We start from the raw sequence: 17,580 nt of genomic DNA on the forward strand, positions 1-17,580 counted from the left end.
GTCTGGCCATCACTGTCTTTCCACAGAGCTGAAAGCAGATGCTACGCACTAAGATGGTTGGAAATAATTTTATTGCCAAGTTCCAATAAAATCAGTAGGCATAATATCCTCAGAAAGAGACTTTGTGGGGCTCATGCATTTGCTAGAGCCATTGCTTTAGTTGGATTTTTAAATTTTACTTGGAAAAGTACTATGTACCCCAGTGTGGGAGCTACAGTAAGAAAAAAGTGACTTTATTTAATCTAGTAACTTAACATCAAATCCGTGTATCAGCCAGTCTTCCCGGACTACCATAGTGAAACTTGAGATTAAGGTGCCCAGAGTAGAGTTTCTCCTTATAAATCTCCCACTGATATGTAGGTGTCTATCTTTTCATTATGCCTCTCCCTCTGTCTTTTCTCTGAGCACATACATCCCCGGGGTATCTTCTTCATCTCTGGATTATGGCCATATTCTTAAGTTCATATTTAACTTTATATCACATTGAGGATTAGAGTTTCAACATGAATTTGGGTGAATGGGGTGGGGATGCAGATCAGTCTATAAGATGTAGCCTGCCAGTTATGAGCAATGGTTCTCTGTGTGGCACCCCTCATGCTTGCATGTGGGCATAGTGACATAGCTGTTTTTGTTCATTTCCATTGTATTTAGTTGTATTATTTTTACCTTGAATATTAGCAATCCTGTGAAGTTCTGTCCAGCTTCCCTAGCTTCCTGGGATCAGATTATCTTGACCTGTACTCTTGAAAGGTGTCTCTGTCTCTCATAAACTCTATAATGCTTTCCACATCTTTATGGGTAAAATGATCACTCTCCTCTTTTGTGTGCTGGTCTACCTTGGTTTTATGGTTATTTTTGTGCATATCTTAACTTATTTATTTAAATGTTCCTTATTGCAAAATAAGTGACAGTCTCCAATGGTCATTTCTAAAGGCTTTTAAAAAATAAGCATACTAAGTAAGTATTTGCTAGTTGAATATCAATGCTCTTCAAAGTTAACTTCTGGTACTTAACTTGAACTTCTTCTCTGCAGTGGGTCATCTCTGAGTTAGCCTGTTACACATATTCCATGGTAGCTGTCCCTCTGTATGACACACTGGGAGCAGAAGCCATCATCTATGTCATCAACAGGGGTAAGTTATTATTATTTTATAATTTCATTTTTTTCTTAATGCTAAATAATTCTTCAATTTTCTTTGTTTATTTTTTCTTAGTTTTCTGATATTATAGTATTTAGAATATCATTTACACAGAAACTACAAAAATGCCTGAGACATTAGATAAGAGGTTCAGCAAAATTAAGATGGCATAGGATAGTTTAGAGGCAAGACTACTTTGAATATATGGAATAGAAGTCTGCACGCAATAGGCTTGCCTAAGCCGCAGTATAAGCATAGAGATTAATTCCTATTCCTTTGAAAGCTTGAATGCTTAATTCAGTCTATGTAAGCAATATCCACCAATATGCAAGTAAATGTGTGGAAAAACACTGGCACTGGTAGACAAACAAGACCAAGTTCAGCTGGCAACAGTATCCTTTCAATCATCTAAGGGAGTGTCTTTTGGGTAGGCTGAGTAGCTTTGTTTGAATAATACATACTACAGAAATGATGACATTGAGAATCATATATCATCTGGCTTCTAAAGATTCCATTTGCACTCGCCTTTCGACCCTGTTTCCTGCTCTGCAAAGCAGCAGCAGGAATATACCCAGGAGACAGTATTGGAATGAGTTTTCTTAAACAAAAGGATTTGTACAGTTCTAGACACTAAAATGTGTCAGCACCATTAGAAAATAAAAGGGCTGGCATTTCAGCTAAACTCACTGTTCTTCTTTTTCCTTTTTATAGACAATAGAGTATTTCAGCTTGAATTCTGTAAATCTCATTTACAGATGCAATCTCATTCAGGAACCTACTGTCTGTGACATTTAATACCCACCCTCATTTTTTTCCATGTATTTAACAGAATAGGGTGGTGACTTCTGGCTCGGTTTCTGCTTTTAGGTGATATCCCGGTGATCATCTGTGATACACCCCAGAAAGCAACAATACTAATAGAAAATGTGGAAAAGGGCCTTACACCAGGCCTGAAGACAGTCATCCTCATGGACCCTTTTGATGACGATCTGATGAAAAGAGGAGAGAAGTGTGGAGTTGAGGTGTTATCTCTGCAAGATGCTGAGGTATGAGTCACAAACAACTTGCATCTAGGTAGGTGGTTTATCAGCATGAGCAGGGTGCAGGCCATCTACACAAAAGCATAGGCCTATTGTTCAAGGATAGCATACATAAACCAGGCTCAGAAGCCTGAAGGACAATTTCTTTGACAACTACAAAAACTCACGATGGAGGTGGACAGATTTTCTTGGCTAGCTGTATACCCTTCTGAATATAGACTACATGGATGGAGAAACTCAAGGATGTTTATGAATCTGGTCCCTGATGCAAGCCGCCTGAGTTCCTGTTCTGGCTATTCACCTGTTACAAGCCACATCTCTCCCTAGCTATAAATGGAAGATTAAGGTGGTACTAATCTTACAGCTATGTTGGCAAGGGTTAAATGAATTAGTGTGTGAATTGCTTAGGAAAGTGACTAGCATAGCATAAATCCTGGCATAGTGATGATTTATATCACCCAAGAAAGGTTTAATTATGGTCTTAGATAACTGGACCTTAAGAAAATGGTGATAAGCTTGAGATGTGCCTTCTTTAGATTAACATTCTTGAGAAACTTTCTGCTTTCCCCTGATGCTTCCATTGTATATCAACATTAGCTTATGGGTTAAATCTAGGTTGGAAACTGGGAGGTTGAGAACAGGGGAAGGAAGAGCTGACTTTGTCATAAGTCTGTCCATCCTCAATGACTCTTTCTTTTTCTTGATTTCCCGTGCACTTAGAATCTAGGCAAAGAGAACTTCAAAAAACCAGTGGTAAGTGTTCTTCCTGAACTTGAGTTTTGTATAGTCCACTCTTGGTTCATCACAGACTAATATCCTTGTGTTCCTCCTCCAGCCTCCAAACCCGGAGGATCTAAGTGTCATCTGTTTCACCAGCGGAACTACAGGTCGGTGCCTGTGACACCTTGAGCTCCCAGGGAGCCAGAAATAAGACTAAGTACTGAGCATACCATGCCACCACCCTGTCCTTGTGTGCTCGCAACCTGAGCCATTTATAAATGGGTTCCCAGATAGTAAAACACAAGCATAAGGAAACAAATTCTTCTGAATACAAATGGTAGCATCCACTTGCTGTGGATTTTAGGATTCTTAAAGACGGTGTTAAAATGTCAACTCTTCCTCTACCCTTCCACTGCTTCAATCAGATGTACCATGGGGATAATTTCATAGAACATACCATTGGGATGATTTAATGGATGTACCACTGGGTTGGTTTCATTCAGTCAGGGTAACTCAGTGTTGGTTCTCCACAGTTGGCTGTGTCCTCACTGAACATTTAGTAGAAGGTTAAATCATATTTATTGCGGACTGTTACAATATGCCTGGTTTATGAAGTTCATAGCAATATTGTTGGGAGATCTTCGGCATAAAGTCTTAAACATGTGAACAGCACAAGAAGGGATAATTTGCAACTTTCTGTTTTCCTATTATCACCTGAGATTCTGCCTGTGTTGTAAGCTAAGGAAGAGGTCAGGAAGACAGTAAGTAGGGTGGGGGGATTTCTGGGGCACAAATCATTCCCAAGCAGAGGCATAAGTGTCTATAGCAGGCTACGGTCAAGAGGACAACTTTTGTCTCTAATTGAACCAAATTGAATTTAGCTTCTTTCAAGGTCAAATGTACAAATTACCCACACGAAGGATCTTTCTCTTCACCTCTTCTTTCCTACAGGTGACCCCAAAGGAGCTATGCTAACCCATCAAAACGTAGTGTCAAACATGGCTGCTTTCCTCAAATTTCTGGAGGTTAGTGCTCAGTCAAAAAAAGAGGCCCTTGCTAAAATGTGACTTGACTATAAGATTTTTAGGAGGAACACTTAAAAGTCTATTATTTTGGTCATCACTGTGACAAAAGCCTGACTTACGTGACTTCTGGGGGAGGGTTACTTGATGCTATGCAGCTCCGTTGTGATGCCAGTGGAACTGGGATTTTTTTTAGATATTGGTAGATCAGGAACCATCAGACAGGGAGTGGGGCTGGAATATAATACCTCAAGACCCACCCCCAAGTAACCTCTTTCCTCCAGTGAGGCTCCACCTCCTAAAAGCTCTATAACCCCTGAAGACAGTAGTACCATCTGGGGACACAGGAGCCTACAGGGTCTTTTGCATGTAAACCACACCAATAACAAAATATGGAAAACACTGATGTAGTCTTTAGGACTGCTTGTCAAGCTTCAGTGTTTCAGGATCCCTGGATTGAATGGTTACAGGATATATCAGGTTGTGGAATACATTAAGTACCCAGGGAGTTGTTTATGTGCTATGCATTTTAAGAGTCTTAAAGATGATGTCAAAATATCAAGATTTTTCACTCCCTCAGTTAGTGGGGATGGTTTCAGTTAGACGGGCTTAATCATAAAAGAGAAGGGGAGTTTTAAAATCTCTATTGGAGAAAAACTGAACACCAACCCACTGTTGTTTGTCCCTGCTCTACAGCCTATCTTCCAGCCCACCCCGGAGGATGTGACCATATCCTACCTTCCCTTGGCCCATATGTTTGAGAGGCTTGTCCAGGTGAGTGGCCTGTGTGCCTAGCAGGTAGGAAGGGGTTCCTGACTTGCTGGCTCCACATTTATTCAAAATTCAGGGACAGAGGACATCCCTCATCCTTTCTGTATGGAATCAAGCAGGCATCCCGCTGGACTCTTTGAGTCCTGACGCACAGCAATCCATCTAGTAAGTCTGCACATCTAAGGAGGTTATTACTTGCTCCTGACTTCACAGGGCATATATTGTCTGTCTTCTCTTAATCCTGAGCTGACTCCCCAGATATTTTTACTTATATATTGTTTAGAATTTTAAGAGGATCTAGGGTTATAGAAAAGTATGTCTACTAGGGGAGCAGGGCAGAAACATTTGATCCAGATCAAGGGTCAGCTCTCCCCAGAGAGCATCTTTACAGACCACTTGAGTGTGTAAGGTGGTATTGTCAGGCATAGCGTGTGTCCCTTCTTGGAGTGGTCTCCAAAATTTCCAGTGATTCTGAAGCTGGATTGAGAACAAAAGAAGCACTAACATTTCAATTCCACAGGTGCTGTGGGAACGAGGTCTCTTCACTCCCTCCCTCTGCCCCGAGTACCCCCTTCCATATGCTCGACTGATGTACAAAATGCCACATTGCTTTTAATAAAACTTTATACATATTTTAGTATTTCTCAAATGGGGTCAATCTTAACTGAAGGCATGTTTTTCTATTTTAATTGGCTGCAGTGTTTTTAGTGCCAGAAGATGCATGCTTCTTATGAAGGATGGTATCTTAGACTGGGACACAGAATTGTGGCAGAGCCTGAGGGTGGCACCCACAGTTTCACAGTCTGTTATCTGTCTTGCCACTTCAACAGTAATAAGTTTCCATCCTTTCTTGTGGGGAAGCCTCTCAGAGAGCTATTCTGATATCTGGATTGGCAGGAAGCAGGTGTTCTGCAGAAGGACTTGCCTGCCGATTTCAGATTTCTTTCTCACTTCCATCAGAGATAGGACTTCCTACAGTGATCCACGCCACTGAGTCCCTTCTTCCATCTTGTTCCAGGGTATCATGTTTTCCTGTGGAGGCAAAGTAGGCTTCTTCCAAGGAGATATTCGGTTGCTACCTGATGACATGAAGGTTTTGAAACCCACAGTGTTTCCCACAGTGCCTCGACTCCTTAACAGGGTCTATGACAAGGTATGAGCCTTGATTCTGCTGGGATCACACTGAGAAGGCTGGGAGGGACTGGATCCTAACAGTGTCTATAATAAGGAATGAGCCTTGCTTCTGCTGGGATCACACTGAGAAGGCTGGGAGGGACTGGATCCTAACAGGGTCTATGATAAGGTATGAGCCTTGCTTCTACTGGGATTGCATGGAGTAGTCTGAGCAGAACTGGATCCTGACAAGAGTCAATTCCAGCTCTGTCTGAGCTCTAACAAGCATCTACATAAGCACATTAGAGCTGCCACTGTGAGAAGTCATGGAATGTGCCTTTTCTCTGGGTAACATTGCTGACTTGAGGAAGTGCTGCACTCAGACTGGGTGGGGGGCACCTCAGTTTTTAACCAACACACTGGAAAGTTCTTCCTCTGATTTGTATGTGCTGGTAATTTAACTTTTTGATTGAGGCAAACATTTCGGATGTATTTGTTCATTTAACCCTCTGAAGAAACACAGTAAACCATGCTCGTTCACAGAACTCTCACAATGTGGAAGCAGAACCTTGGGTGTTAAAGAATTTCCCTGAAGTCATAGCTAATAAAGAAAGGGGCCAGAATAAACTCTCACACGGGCGCTTGAGCTGACACTGGGCACTGTTTACTCGAGAAACTTGCAAAATGGCGGTTTTCCTACCCCCAACTCTTATTTCTTCTATATTCCTTAGATGACATTCTACCATAAAGACCAAACAAATATTTTATTCTCTCCTTAATTTATCACTCATAAGTATAATGAATTCATGCTCCAGCTGTCCTCATAAGTGACCAGTGAGGATTTTTTAAAAATATTAGTATGAACTCATCTTTATATTTGTATCTTTCTGTTCATTTTAGTCATTCTTTTTGATGTTCCAAGTGTGCCCATCGGATTCTTACGTGTCCTTTTGACATGACCCCAGTAGTCTACGATGATGGGTCCTAAGCTCAATTTGTATGTTTCTCACCCAAGCCTTAGACTGCAACTGGCCATTGAGAGCTGGGATTTGAATACAGGTGGTACAGCATAGTACCTGCTATTCCATAGACCTGGAGCCCCAGGAAATGACGTCATTATTCATATTCTTTGGGCCTTACCTCTCAGGTTCTGATACTGGCACTCCGTCTTTACCAGAGGCCAAACTGAGCTGTAGTGGGTATGGATGGTCTTCTAGAACTCAGATAATGTGTGGATACTGTAAGCTCTGTCAACTTTTCCAGTTCCTCACCAGACTGTGGAGTCATCAGATTGGGTTGTTATGGTTTTTGTGTTATTGAATTTTTTTTATTTTTGAAAGGAAGTATCTTAAAATAATAATACACAATAGATCATTTGAATCTGGAGCTTATCACATAAAATAGAGATTTTGTTAGATAAATTTCCGATCATAGCTTTTTGTCTGTGACTTGTTAGGAGAGCTAGTCATGTGACTGTTAAAGGTGAGCAGTTTCTGGTAAAGGAGCATCAGGCCTGTCATAATGTAGGCAGCATTCAGTGTACCTCAGAACCAGACAGTGAGACATAGCTGAATGATGCTACAAGCACAGGAGTAGCCTGGATCCCAGCCTGAATTGGGAGGCAGGGATGAACAACTCTGGCTGTCTCCAGGCCTGTAAATGGAAGCACAGCTCAAGAGAGCCATCCCATCCATTTTGAACGGGAAAGAACTCCACTGTCCCCGAGTGCTTCTAGTGTGGAGAGGTCCTGAAGGCTGAAGAGCAGGGTTTAGGATATAATTTTGAAAATAAAGAGGTGTGCTGTACATGGGGATGCTCTTATCGCAAGAGTGTGATTGATAGGTTGTAGGGTTACAATGATGCCAGGGTCATGAAAAATAGGAAATAACGTGAACAGGGGAAAATGATACAGCGTGCGTAAACCCAAAGGGGAGAAGGAATGGCATTAGGGATTTCTGCTGGATTCTGTATGATGTGGCTGAGCGACATTTGCTGTAATGATGGTGATTGTCTGGGTTAGGAGGATAAGAAAATACCATAAAGTGAAGGAGAGGAGAGGTCGTACTAATTCTTAAAAGCCAAATTCCTAAACCTTTCTCTGGGCTACTAAGTGAAAAGCCCCAGGTGATCATGCCCCTGGAGTAATTTCCTGATTTTAAGCCAGTGGTGGCGACCATCTTTTTTGATTTGTTTATCTCCGTTAGTTGTTTCCTGGGGACCTGGAGTCATTGAGGGCTGGGGTATTATGTAATAATGTCACTTGCTTCAGGGTGTGGCTTGTCATTTTATGAAGCAAGGAATTAGCATCTTGGCCTCTACCAAATGGCCTTGGTAAGTACCTCCAGTAGTTTTCTAACCAAGAGGCTTTATCACCCTTCCAGGTACAAAATGAAGCCAAGACACCTTTGAAGAAGTTCTTGTTAAACTTGGCTATCATGAGTAAATTCAATGAAGTGAGGAATGGTATCATTCGGCGGGACAGTTTGTGGGACAAGCTGGTGTTTTCAAAGATCCAAGTAAGTTGAGTAGATCTGGGACCCCAGGGCTGGCTGCCCTTAGCATCCCCTCACCTTTCAGGTTTCAGTGTCCCCAACTATAACTAGACATCTTCATAGATCTTCGATGCCCGCTCCCACCTTTCTCTTTGGCCTCCTTGGAGTATGAGTGTGTTTGGGTAGGGGTGGGGAAGCATGTGGCATGCTGTCTGTGTAGGTTCAGGTGACAACTTCAGTCATCGAGTCTCACCTTCCTCCTTGTCTGAGACAGCGTCTCTCTTGTTCACAGCTGGATACATTAGGCTGTTAGTTGGCCTACTAGCGTTTAGGGATTCTCTTGCCTTCACCTCCTACCTCTTCACAGGAGAGAGTTGGGATTACAGGTGTGCGCCACTGTGTCTGGCTTTATTGGGTTCTGAGTGTGTGGACTCTGGGCTTCATCCTTGCACAGCAGATGCCTTACCCACTGAGCCACCTTTCTAAGATCACTCTTGTGCAGCCTTGCACTAAAGAGAAATGAGAAAGCGTACAACAGACTCATGTACGTATCAGCACTCTGTAGTATGGTCTCAGTTGAGTTTTGCTGAGTTGTATTTATTTAATTGTAGTATGATTTTGTTCAGTTTATAAGTGATATAAATTGAAGAACTTAAAAAAACAACAGCAACAAACCCTCACGTTCTCTCAGGAATGGCTGGTGAAGGCTCTAACAGAAAGCACTTTAACTGATTTCCTAGGGTGCCAAGCTGTAGTGTATGTGCTTGTAAGTCAACCAAGTCGAACAGCTGGGCATGTGATTTCACCCATTTTACAGAAGGGGAAAAGGGAGGACAGAGGCTCAACAGCTCTTTTTGTTTCTACTCAACAGGGCAGCCTGGGTGGGAAGGTTCGCCTCATGATCACTGGAGCCGCCCCCATCTCCACTCCTGTCTTGACATTCTTCAGGGCTGCAATGGGATGTTGGGTAAGATTTCACAGTTACATCAGTGGAGTACACTATTCCAATAAAAATGAAACCATAAATGAAAAGCACGGAAGAGAAGGCCACACCTTAGATCTTAGATAAGAGAAAAACCCTGACCCCACTACTCACCTCTTCATGCATCAAGTATAGAAATTTTTTTTTTAAAAAATATTTTTTAAAGATTTATTTATTCATTTGATATATATGAGTATACTGTTGCTGTCTTCAGACATACCAAAGGAGGGCATCGGATCCCATTACAGATGGTTATGAGCCACCATGTGGTTGCTGGAAGAACAGTCAGTGCTCTTAACCCCTGAGCCATTTCTCCAGCCCAAGTATAGAAACCTTTACATAAATAAAATCAGGGTTCCAAAATACCCATCATGCTCCAGCCACTGGACTCCTTACCAAAAAGCTTAGTTCGTGTTATTCACGGTTTCCCAACTGTGCCCAAATGATGAGTCACTGTTGACAGTCTGCCTACATGTCACAGCATATATGTGGCAGTCAGAGGACAGTTTAAGAGTTTTGGTTCTCAGCCGGGTGGTGGTGGCGGCGCAAGTCTTTAATCCCAGCACTTGGGAGGCAGAGGCAGGTGGATTTCTGAGTTCGAGGCCAGCCTGGTCTACAGAGTGAGTTCCAGGACAGCCAGGGTTACACAGAGAAACCCTGTCTCGAAAAACCAAAAAAAAAAAAAAAAAAAAAAAAGAGTTTTGGTTCTGTTCCTTCACCATGTGAGTTCCAAGGATAGAATTTAGGTCCTCAGGTTTGGGAATAAGTGTCTTTCCCATCTTGCCAGCCTTACCTATTACATGTTAATGTACATCACCAAACTTTCAGGCAGGTCTTTTATACACACGCACATAATACTTAAAGTACCATTTCCTACACACAATGATAAGTTTTGCAGCCAGTTAGTTGCCTCTAATTGAAATACTTCACTTCATACTGTTTCTTTTATCAATATGTCTTAGTTTGGGTTTTATTACTATGAAGAGACATCATGACCAAGGCATCGCATATAAAGAAAAACCTTTAATTGAGGCTGGTATACAGTTTCAGAGGTTCAGTCCATTATCATCATGGCAGGAAGCATGGCAGCATCCAGGCAGACATGGTGCTGGAGAAGGAGCTGAAGTTCTACATCTTGATCTGAAGGCAGCAGAAAAAGACTGAGTTGTTGGAGGTAGCTTGAGCCTAGGAAACCTTAAAGCCCACCCTCACAATGACACACTTCCTCCAGCAAGGCCACACCTCCTAAGAGTGCCACTCCCTGGGCCATGCATCCAGACACACGGGGGCAGGTCTCACATGCAAACCTGTTCAAACCACCACAAATACCAAACTTCACTGCCCACTGACACTTGTATGTCTTCCATGGATTACTTCCTTACAGAAAACAAGCAATGGGTGATTTAGTCCCCTTGCACATTGCTAAGAGTTCCTTATATACTTAAAAATTAATCTCCACTATGCTAGACATTTTTTCTTTGTCTATCTTTTTCTTTTGCTTTGTTCATAGCTATATAAAAATAGAATTAATATGCATGCCAATTGATGAAAATTTTCTGTTGTGGTTTTTTAATTGCTGAGACAGGCCTTTTCTTCCTTTTAAAATTTTTGTTGTTGCTTTTTTGTTTAAATAAAAATTTATTTTCTGTCGATAGCCACATATATGCCTGTTGCCCTTAGAGGCCAGCTGTCAGATTACCTAGGACTGGAGCTACAGATGGTTTTGAGCTGCTGGGAATTGAACCAGATCTTCTGGAAGAGTAGCCAGTGCTCTTCGCTTCTGAGCCATCTCTCCAGTTCCTACAATACCTTCTAATCCCCCAAATTTCTTAAAACCATCTTCACCTACATTTTCGGGTAGTTTTATGGCTTTGCATTTTTCTTTCATTTATGCCTTATCCATCTGAAACATATGGATCTGGCCGTGGTTGTCCTCTCTTCCTTTGCAGGTGGGTATCTAGTTTGCTGATTCAGCCAAACATATATCGCAAACAAAACAGAAGTCAGAAACAGGCTCAGTCTCACAGACACTATTCCCCATGCATGTACCCATTATCAAAAGAGACTGGTGCCAGTCAGTGAAGAGTCTTGGGGGTTTTCAAACTGCCATTCTATTGGCTATTCTTAGTATCTTTCTTTCCCTCAGCCTCAAAGATTAACAGAAATTTCTTCTTCCAACCTCTTCCCAGAAATACCATCTTTCAGTAGCTCTACCAGCCCAGGCCACACCTCTGACTGCAGCAGCCTATCAAGTTGCTCCCTGCCACCAGCCTTTCTCTGGTCAAGATTATCTTCTTTATATGAGGGTTAGCAACTGCAGTACTACCCTCATTGCCTGCTTTCCAGTTGACATTTTACTAGAGCACAGCGAAGGGCATTCATTTATACATGGCCTATGGTTGCTATCATGTTGCACTGGTGGAGTTACATTGTTGAAACAGAGACCATATGTTGTGAAGAACTAGCAGCTGGGCATGCTTTTGAGGTTTTGCAAAACTAATTTCAGCTCTTGTTTCTATAGTTTGTTTTCCTGTTTTGGCCATAAGGGATGGCCAGTCATACTTTATCTTACGTCTCAAAGCTCTTCTTTGGTTTCCCAGGTGTTTGAAGCTTATGGCCAAACAGAATGCACAGGTGGATGTTCAATTACATCACCTGGGGACTGGACAGCAGGTGGGTTTTCCATTTGCTGGTTGGGAGAAGGCTTCTAACTGAAGCATAGTTTAGGAATTTAAATAATTCGGGTGTTCTGGATGAATGCAGTAAATGGCAAATTCAAATTTTGCTTTCATTCTTACAGTCCCATCTTAAAAGCGTGCTTGCTTTATGGTTGCTCAGCCCAGAATATGTGCTATGTTCTAGGTCATGTTGGGACTCCAGTGGCTTGCAATTTTGTAAAGCTGGAAGACGTGGCTGACATGAACTACTTTTCAGTAAACAATGAAGGCGAGGTGAGTAGATCACGCCCAGCACTCAGATGATCGATGCGGGGAGGCTTAGTCCAAAAGGAGCATACATCTATGACCTGGCTTGGGTTTGATTCCTCAATTTTTAGGAAGCAATACAAGATTAGTGAGCTTCATTATCCTATAGTGGGGACTAAAAAAGTCTCCATACTGTAATGGAAACATCAGGTGCTTTCGTTGGAAACAGGTGTTTTATAAGGTACAAGAGCAGCCATTTCTATTACCTACCCCTTTACTGTCTGGTATACAGATCTGCATCAAAGGCAACAATGTGTTCAAAGGCTACCTAAAGGACCCAGAGAAGACACAGGAAGTACTAGACAAGGATGGCTGGCTTCACACTGGGGACATTGGTCGCTGGCTTCCGGTGGGTATTTTTCCTTGTTAGGGTCTTTGCTATGGGAGTGGGGAGAATAATCTACTTGTTGCAAGAGGGATTAGGGATATGAGCTTAATCAGCTGAGGTAGCTGCAGGGAAATGGGTCTGCAGACTCCTTTCGTGGTGTTTTCTCTAAGTATAAAGAGAGGAGCGTACCAATCAGAAGACCCTAGCTTAGGAGTTGGGAGATCTGTGTTCTAGTCCTAGCTCTCTATGGATTGATGGTGTGAAATACTGAAGAAAATACTGAAGAAGTTGGCCAACACGAGATTAGGAACTGCCAAAGCTCGTCTTCCCTCGAGGCTGAGGTACTAACATAATTTTGACCACAATGTTACAAAGCAGAAAGTAAACCAACTGAAAGGCTTTCTTCCTTCAGTGTGTCTTGTCAGGTACAAGGTGCGCCATAGGTAGTCCTATTGATGCTGTGTCTAGACACAACACAGAAGTGTTTCTTTCTAATTAACTCACGGAGACTTATTAACACAAAGAGACTTCTAAACCAGGTGTTTACATAGGCTAATGTCTGCTTCTCAATGACCTTCACAGTCCCTCTCTGTGGAAGACACAGACTTTTATAGATTGGCTTGCCGATGAACAATTGGCAGTCGTTGCTGAAAATCTCATCTGTTTTCTTGATAGGAAACAGAGCATAGTTGTAATGAAGATGTGTAAGCCCTACAGGGGAATTTTCCAAGGGTCTCCTTCTTCAAAAGTTTTCCCTACCTACTATGTGTTAGGGGAATGTAACTTTTTTCTTGTTCATTGTTCAAGATTTAAGAGATTAAGAATACTTGACCATGAGACTCCCATGATATACTTTCGACTGGGTTTAACAGTTTCTGTTTAATCAGTGTCCCCTGCTCAACCCAGGAGGCAGGCAAAAGATATGCTCCCCTCAGCCCCCATGAGTGACGATAGGCTGCTCGTTATTGACCACTTTCAGTCTAAATTAAGTCTGGCTCATTGATGGTTCCAGGGTTAACTCAGTATAGAGCCCTACTTATGGTGCGTTCAAGTGGACTATTTTTACCCCATGCCCCAATTCTACAATTCAAATCCCTAAGAAGATAAGAGCCTCAGGAATTGACTTCAGGGAAATGAAGCAGCGTATGACCTATGATGGTGGTCAGTGCCCTGGAAGCCCTGCTCCTGTCCTAACAAGCCCAATTACAGGCTGGCTTGATCAGTAGAATGCAGCTGTTTTAGCCTTCTCCCAGATTTAACAGGAAGTAACATGGCAGGGGGATTTAAATCATTCAGCACTTTAAGGAAGAGATAACCCCTCCATTTCTCAAAGAGTTCTCAAGATGGGGTAGTTGGAAATAAGTTATTAGGAATTGGGGGCTGCAGAATGTCTTCACTGAACGAGGCATCCATTTGCATAACCCAGCAGGCCCCCGGGGCTTTCCCAGAGGATTGCTGTTTGGCTTTCTGCAGATGGGCTTTGTGGAAGTCACGTCTTCTTTCTCCAAGCCAAGGGAAACCCAGAAATCTCCAGAGAACCTATTTTAAATAAGGACAACACCCATGGCCTTCTTACTGATATAATCACCAAGGCTTCCAAACACTGATGCTCTTATCTGCCTTATACAGAATGGAACTCTGAAAATCATCGATCGGAAGAAGAATATTTTCAAGTTGGCACAAGGAGAATACATTGCTCCAGAGAAGATTGAAAATGTTTATTCCAGGAGCAGACCAGTATTGCAAGTTTTTGTCCATGGGGAGAGCTTACGGGTAATACACCAGTTTTAGGGCCTGTGTTGGTTCTCATAGCCATAAAAGACATTTGTATAGGTGGGTTCAGCTAAGATACCCTAGCTTACAAAACTACATTCTGAATCATAACCATCCAGGGAATAATTCCTTGGAATTAAGACAACTATGTTAAGAGGTAGCTTTTATCTCACATGACTTTCTGCTTGGGACTCTCAGTGCCCATTATGAGTAGCTCCCCTGACACAGAACTGTCCTTTATACGCTGTACTTAGACTGGTCCCTTGGGCTTGGGTAAGGCACTGTCAACATGGACTGGCTAGGGATTTGATTCTTTGAGCTTAATGACAACTGCTTCTTTTTGAGGAATCAGCCTTGGAGGGAACATCTTTGCAGTGGGGTACTGAGTGGGGCACACTGTATGCTGAGGAACTGTATCAGATTCGCCTGAAGGTCTCATCTATTACAACCCATTTCCTTCCCACAGTCATTCCTGATAGGAGTGGTGGTTCCTGACCCAGATTCACTACCCTCATTTGCAGCCAAGATCGGGGTAAAGGGATCCTTTGAAGAACTGTGCCAAAACCAAGTAAGCATGGCTCAAAATGTTCTCCATGTAAGCGTGATTGAGAACGTTCTCCAAGTAGACATGATTGAAAGTAAGCCAGGCTGAGAGAGAATGTTGCATGTGTACCCTGGCCTGCTGCAGCAGAGGGAAGGCTCTCCCAGCTGTGGCACCTCTGGGTTCTCTGAGCCTCCTCTCTGCAGGGACACTCTTCCTGCTTCGGTGACAGGTAATTGCACTTGATAGTTTATTAGAATGAAAGACAGAATGTAGAGTTTAAAACACAGAATGATTTTTTTTTTTAAAAAGCAGTAACAGGCTGCCTGTGAGAACAAATGGAGTACAAGGGTGGGAACACTTCAGACAGAAGCTGCTAGCCCCTAGGTTTGCCTTTCCTTTTCCCTGTTTCCTCTGGGAAATACAAGGTACATATGCTTTTCAACATACTGTTTGTAACTCAATCTTATCCAACTCTTTCGGGCATTTGGAGTTGGTTCTTGCTTAGCTTTTCATTTAAGCCTCTCTTCAGGCATACAGACTGTGATGTTTTGTGTTTCAGCGTGTAAAGGAAGCCATTTTAGAAGACTTGCAGAAAATTGGGAAAGAAAGTGGCCTGAAATCCTTTGAGCAGGTATGTACTGCTGATATAATTTTGGTCCCCCAAGTACCACTAGGGTTTTATGTAAAGCTCCCACTTAGACTGGTTTCAAACCTTTAACTTCCAAGGGCACAGTTAGTATTTACGTATTCTGTCCACCTCTGTCATTTATTATTCATTCTCTGTACTCCACTTATATAAATATCAAGTATAGCTCAGTTGGTAGAGTGCTCGCCTAGCATATATGGCTTCAATCAATCTCCAGGGCCACATTACCCCGACGTGGTGATGTGGCAGGACATACTTGTAATCTCAGTGATGGGTGGGAAGGGGAGGATCACAAGTTCAAGATCGACCTTAGCTATATGGCAAGTTGGAGATCAGCCTGACCAACAGAAGACCTTATCTGAGAATAACACAAGTCTGTCTTTGCTGTCCCACCATACAGCTTCTTTCATAAGGTGAAATAAACTTTGCAGTTTATCACTTTGCAGACGAAATGATGCCAACCATCAACATGTGCTCACGTTCTAGGTTAAAAGTATCTTTGTGCATCCAGAGCCATTCTCTATTGAAAATGGACTTCTGACGCCAACGCTGAAAGCCAAACGAGTGGAGCTTGCCAAGTTCTTCCAGACACAAATCAAGAGCCTCTATGAGAGCACTGAGTAGTAGAAGCCTAAGGTACTTACTGCTACAGGCTGAGACGGCTGCCTCGCAGAAGTATGGCCTGAAATCAACCCCATGTTTTGTCTTTTCATCATACCTGTTGATTACCCATTATACTCATCAACTGTAGGATACTTAGAATGTGAGACCCTTGCCCAGAATAAAAGACCCTCCTCCCAGCTTAGCGTTCTTGGACATTTTAGACCTTAGGGCTACTTTATCACCATGTTGTTCTTCAGGTCTGTGTTCTGTGTCACTTCCTCATGACTGCCACACCAGTGCTATCTTGATTAGCAATGACCAGTTCTATGGTCACAAGGATCCTGTAGGTGTACCCTGTTTTATAAAAACCCTATTTGCTGGCAGCTCAGCACTTCCTGAGGCCTCCAATACAGTGGTTCTCAGCCTTCCTAAAGCTGTGACCCTTTAATATAGCTCCTCACATTGTGGTGACCCCCCAACCATAAAGTTATTTTATTGCTACTTTGTAACTGTAATTTTACTACTGTTTTAAATTATAATGTAAAAATATTTGAGATTTAAAATAACTGATATGTGACCCCCAAAGGGGTCATGACCCACAGGTTGAGAACCATTGGTTAAACAGATTGAGAGATTTTTAAGTTATAATTCATGTTTTTCAGTTACATGAAACTACTAATTAGAATTTTAACCTACCACCCACTCTAATTGTACTTATGAGACAAACTTCTATGTGCTTAAGTGTACATCATAGTTTACTCAGTGAAGAAACAAAGGCAAGTGTAAGAAAGCTTCAGTTCTCTGGTTAGACTTCTGAGTTGGGAACAGTAAAGCCCAGCAGACAGGGTCAGAAGGGATGCTGTTTAGTGCTGTCTGCAGTGGCTGTTTTTGACACTGTCTGTTCTCTACAGTTTGCTGAGCTGGAAGGTGTGGGGGAAGGAGCGGAAACTATGTCCAGCGAACTTTTCCAGTAAATGAAGCAAGCACTAAAGCCCTGTCCTGAGTTGGGAACCAAGCAACGCGGGCAAGCTCGATGTGACACCTGCACTGCAGGCCTGTCTTCTGTGATGGGAGTTCTGGATCTTCTTGGACTTCAGTCCCTGCAGTATTTTACTGCCAGATAGCATGTGGTGCCTCTACTTGTAAATGTCAAATCTTTGAAATAAACTATTACAGATATTATGTTGTGCCTGCAGTCTTGTGAACTATGATGGAAATTAGTATAAAAAAAACCAATTATGTGAAAACTCAGCTGCATTTTAAATTTTGGCTGTACACTAGAATTATTTGATTTGAAAATCTCTGGGGTGCCTGAATTACATAGTCTTGTAGCCAGGTATGGTGACACTTATCCACAACCACAACATTCAGGAGGCCAGAGCAAGAGCACGGCAAGTTTGACGCTGGGTTACACAATGAGGAC

General features: G+C 42.4%; 1 protein-coding gene across 3 annotated transcripts in view; it reads left to right on the forward strand.

Annotated features, from left to right (window-relative positions):
• Positions 1–17,339, forward strand: part of Acsl5 (acyl-CoA synthetase long chain family member 5) — a 45,619-nt gene extending 28,280 nt beyond the window's left edge. For all 3 annotated transcript variants that reach the window (XM_076924562.1, XM_034517761.2, XM_034517767.2), the window contains exons 6-22: positions 1,034–1,133; positions 2,007–2,185; positions 2,900–2,932; positions 3,015–3,066; positions 3,851–3,924; positions 4,618–4,695; positions 5,711–5,845; positions 8,187–8,321; positions 9,169–9,264; positions 11,880–11,952; positions 12,142–12,230; positions 12,496–12,612; positions 14,221–14,364; positions 14,831–14,932; positions 15,468–15,539; positions 16,041–16,190; positions 17,069–17,339. In XM_076924562.1, the coding sequence (XP_076780677.1) occupies positions 1,034–1,133; positions 2,007–2,185; positions 2,900–2,932; positions 3,015–3,066; positions 3,851–3,924; positions 4,618–4,695; positions 5,711–5,845; positions 8,187–8,321; positions 9,169–9,264; positions 11,880–11,952; positions 12,142–12,230; positions 12,496–12,612; positions 14,221–14,364; positions 14,831–14,932; positions 15,468–15,539; positions 16,041–16,178 (1,617 nt within the window). In that variant the 3' untranslated portion in view covers positions 16,179–16,190; positions 17,069–17,339. The remainder of the gene's footprint in view (positions 1–1,033; positions 1,134–2,006; positions 2,186–2,899; positions 2,933–3,014; positions 3,067–3,850; positions 3,925–4,617; positions 4,696–5,710; positions 5,846–8,186; positions 8,322–9,168; positions 9,265–11,879; positions 11,953–12,141; positions 12,231–12,495; positions 12,613–14,220; positions 14,365–14,830; positions 14,933–15,467; positions 15,540–16,040; positions 16,191–17,068) is intronic.
• Positions 17,340–17,580: the final 241 nt, after the last annotated feature.

This window comes from Arvicanthis niloticus, chromosome 1 (assembly GCF_011762505.2).
Source record: "Arvicanthis niloticus isolate mArvNil1 chromosome 1, mArvNil1.pat.X, whole genome shotgun sequence".
Classification (NCBI taxonomy): Eukaryota; Metazoa; Chordata; class Mammalia; order Rodentia; family Muridae; genus Arvicanthis; species Arvicanthis niloticus.